Source organism: Poecilia latipinna, unplaced genomic scaffold (assembly GCF_001443285.1).
Source record: "Poecilia latipinna isolate Pla-1442-1.1 unplaced genomic scaffold, P_latipinna-1.0 Scaffold86, whole genome shotgun sequence".
In the NCBI taxonomy this organism is placed as follows: domain Eukaryota; kingdom Metazoa; phylum Chordata; class Actinopteri; order Cyprinodontiformes; family Poeciliidae; genus Poecilia; species Poecilia latipinna.
In genome coordinates this window covers 554,452-558,422 of record NW_015112702.1, presented here as the reverse complement: position 1 = coordinate 558,422, position 3,971 = coordinate 554,452, and the positions used below count along the sequence as shown (strand labels likewise).

General features: G+C 38.7%; 1 protein-coding gene across 3 annotated transcripts in view; it reads left to right on the top strand.

The window, feature by feature from the left end:
* Positions 1 to 3,971, top strand: part of mindy3 (MINDY lysine 48 deubiquitinase 3) — a 35,182-nt gene that overhangs the window by 25,065 nt on the left and 6,146 nt on the right. For all 3 annotated transcript variants that reach the window (XM_015022459.1, XM_015022464.1, XM_015022452.1), the window contains exons 14-15: positions 697 to 784; positions 2,593 to 2,664. In XM_015022459.1, the coding sequence (XP_014877945.1) occupies positions 697 to 784; positions 2,593 to 2,664 (160 nt within the window). The remainder of the gene's footprint in view (positions 1 to 696; positions 785 to 2,592; positions 2,665 to 3,971) is intronic.

The following is a 3,971-nucleotide window of genomic DNA, read 5'->3' as shown; positions in this document are numbered from 1 at the left end:
TAGTTTTTTTTTTTTTTTTTTTTTTGTGTGTGTGTGTGTGTGTATATATATATATATATATATATATATATATATATATATATATATATAACACAAATTGACTACAAATACTTCTTCTCAAACTTTTCACAACCATGTTTTTTTAAATAAACGGATATTATAATTCTTGTGGTTTTTTATTATTATTATTGTTAAAATAATGCTAAATTATTGTCATTCAATTACATAACAGAGTGTGAAGATTTAAGAGGCTCCGTTGCTCTGTAGCAGTTTCGGCAGCAGTTTGAGGAATGATCTCTCTTCCGTGTGTGTCTGAGTAAAACACTCTCTTCCCTCTTTTCTCCCTTAAAAGGACAATCTGTTCAATTTTTTTATCGTAGTGGAGTAATAATAACACTGATCCAACACAGGAATGTCTGGAAAGAGGTATATTTAGTTGTACCGCAGTATTTGTGAAAAACAGGCGCGCACTGACCAAAACATGCATCTCAAATCCACACTGAGTGATGAGGTGATTCTAAGTTTGGCTCACTTGTCATACACAAAGCTTGTTATTTTGTGCTGCACTGATGCATTCTTCCCACTCCCTCCTCCTCTTTTTTTTATATGCTTGTTGTTTCATTTTTCTGGTTCTGTTTTGTCTGCTGAGTTTTTGTTGATTTCACGTCTCTGTCCTCCATGTCTGTGCCTTCTCAGCGTCAGCCTGGTGAAGAGTAAGCTTGATCCAGAGAGCTTGGGCATAATTCTTCTGGGCCCTTTTCTCTTGGAGTTTTTCCCAGATCAGGTATGTGTGTGTGAGAGAGTGTCTGGAAATCAACTTTCACTTCAAAAGATACAGTGCATGACGCATGCCTTCCACATATCACATGATCCATATCATGGCTAAAACATATTGAGAGAGAGGTCTGCGTTTACAGCCCGTTGCCAAGGAGCTTTTCTTTCTTTCTCTTTTTTTAAAACTTTTTGACACGTTTCAAGTTAGAACCACAAACGTCGCTGTGCTTTATTGTAAATTGGTTATGTAGAGGGAAAAGGATGCTTGAGGACACAGTTAGTTAATACTTTTAAAGCGTCATGATACATGCACACCTGTGCAAACTTAGTCAGATTAGAAGGTTGAATTTTGAAGTCCTGCCACAGATTCCTCTTTGAATTTAGGTCTGGACTTTGACTGGGCCAACATGGATATGTTTTTATTGATTTTTAAGAGGCTTTATTCATTTGACCAGCTTTCCTGTTCCTGCTGAAGAAAAGTGTCCCTCAAAAGTATTTGCCCATTGGAATAATGTGTTTGTGATGAACTGAATTTAAGACCCTGTTAATCACGTGCATCTATTATATTAAAATGCATAAATATAAATAGCTAATATATCAATAAATGAATGGAAAGAAGCATACATTTTTAATTATTTTTTTGTAGTCAAATGATAATTGTGACTTGCGCACATAAACCTCAGTTTGCATATGCATAGTTATAGTTTTCCACTACAGACAAAACTTTGCATGTGGATCTAAGAGTTGCATTTTGGTTTCATCTGATTAGAGCTTTTTAATCAGTTTTTGGCTCCATCTAATGTTCCCCTGCCTCCCCTATCAGATTAAACAGAGGTTGACTGTATTTACTAATTAGAAGAGTTCTACTTTGTTGAACTAAATGTTATAATAGATGGAGCTTAATAGAAATGCAATAAAAATATATGAAGTCTGGCCACTTAAGAGTTATACTTTTTAAAAAAAAACATATACAACTTTTCTTAGATTTTACAATGATGCACCAGTTTGATTACATGCTGTTTTATTTGAAAATTAAAATCACAATAAAATACATTGACGTTTAGTATCTGAATGTAAGCAAATGTGAAAAAGCTCCAGGAGGTTTACTACTTTTGGACAGACTGTGCACACATGGATGGCACAAAGGTTCTTGTTGCCAAGCGTAAGCATAGTGCTGCTTTAACAAATCTTTCTGGGCTTAAAACATTCCTGTGGCGTCTCATATGAAACGTGTGTGTGTTCACAATCATCTGAGATTACTTTTTGAGGAGCTCAGAAAACGCAGTAAGATGCTTTTATGAGGCAGAACTGGTAAAGAAGACGGAGGAGAAGAGATGGAGGGGAACTGTGTTAAAGTGATCAGGGCTTTAGGGAATCACCAGAGGAATGGTTCGGAGCCGCAAAGAAATTACACTACCATTAGCCAACTGGACCCACACACACTCAGACACACATGGGATTGTTGCAAGGGTTAGGGTTTCATATGTAGGCATACAAACACGAGAAGCTGGACAACACACCCCTGTAAGTCCTCTCTGCACCTTCAAGCCAATTTCATGGGAAGTGTCTTTGCTTGTAGTCATTGTTTTAAGCTTTTGTAGTTACTGGAGTTGAGCTTCACAGCGTACCGATAAACACACATTTAGGTTTAACACATGGGATTTACTATAAATCCTATTGCAGGCAAGAGATGTGACTGTTTGACCTTTTGGTTTATGAATGTTATGCCCCTGCCAGTCTTCACCTCCATGTCTGTGAGAACAGTCTGCTTAGAGCCTCTTTTTGACAACCAAGCATGTTTTTTACTCTTTGTTTCAGGATTCAGGAATCCCAGACTCATTTCCCATCTACCACTACAATGGACTTAAACAGTCCAACCACAAAGAGAGGGTAAGCCACTCTTTCATATGGGTTTTTCCATTATAAGTAATGGTGGCGGTTCCTTTTAATATTCCCAGTCTCTCTCCCAATTACCTCTCTTCTTTTCCTGTCATCATTCATACACACTCGCACTCGTGCATACACACAGCCGGAGGCGGCCAGCCACTCCAGAATAAACAGTAGCTGTTGCGAGTCTAATGGCCTGTCCATCCATTCGAAGGCCCAGCTAAACCCTCCCGTTTCTTCAAGTCGGTTCAGTGCGAAGGCTACCGTCAGCAGACTTGCTTTGAAAAATGGTGGAACGCAAACTTATTAAGCAGCCTCAGTTTGATGGATGATTGTCAGCGGATGTAGTTGGTGGCTTTGCATAAACGTCGTACTCAGGAATATCAGTTTCCCCATCCGTCAACACTGCCATGTCTCTGGAAGCTCTCCTTTTCTATCCTGCTACCTCAAGTTGAAGAAATGGCACATCATCTGTGCCCCCACAATGTCGCACACAATACACACACATGTAGTAGCAAGGCGCCTATAAGATTAGGATGTTAAAAACATTCCCACAGCTCAAGATGGAAACAGCAGACCCTCTGACAGCCGTCTCCTACACATGTCTCTTTGAGAGGACCTGCTGTATATGTTTATGCATCCCTCTGACCCCTCCAGAGGAAATGCCTGCTAGGAGATGAAGTGAATAGCTTTATTTGTTTTGTTAGCTCTGTGTAGTGTGGTGCAGATTAACCCTGAACAAGAAGCATTTCAAAAACTTGAGATCAAGCAGGTTAAAACTGAATTCTGTCATGTTCATAGTTCAGCATCTGAGCATTCTGAACTCCAGTCATAGCCCCAGTGTAACTAATTATAACCTTTTTAAAGGTAAATATTTATATAAAGTTGGAAAAAAATAGCAATAATGTCATCATGCAACAGTTGGCATACTGATTGTGTCACTATCATTGCAGTTTTGCCTTTGCCACATTCTCTAACACTAATTGAGAGAGTTGGCCTAACCTAATCCTGTTTAACTTGTTCCTGTTCCATTTGCTCACTTAAATCGTGTCTTACCTTGGACCCTCAATAGTAAGGCTCTCCTTTACAGACTTTTCTGTTTGCATTTTCAATAGACTAAATAAGTCTGAAAAAGTGACCCTTCAAGAATACATTTCAGGCCACATTGGAGTCAAACAGAGTTGTCCCTACTCCCATGTTTTGTTTGTGGTCTTCAGAGAGAGAAGCTCAAGGGAGGAGAGGGGAAAGATGTTTGGTTTGAGAATCTCATGTTCTTATCTTGGGTTGTTTTTTTGATAATCAATCAATCA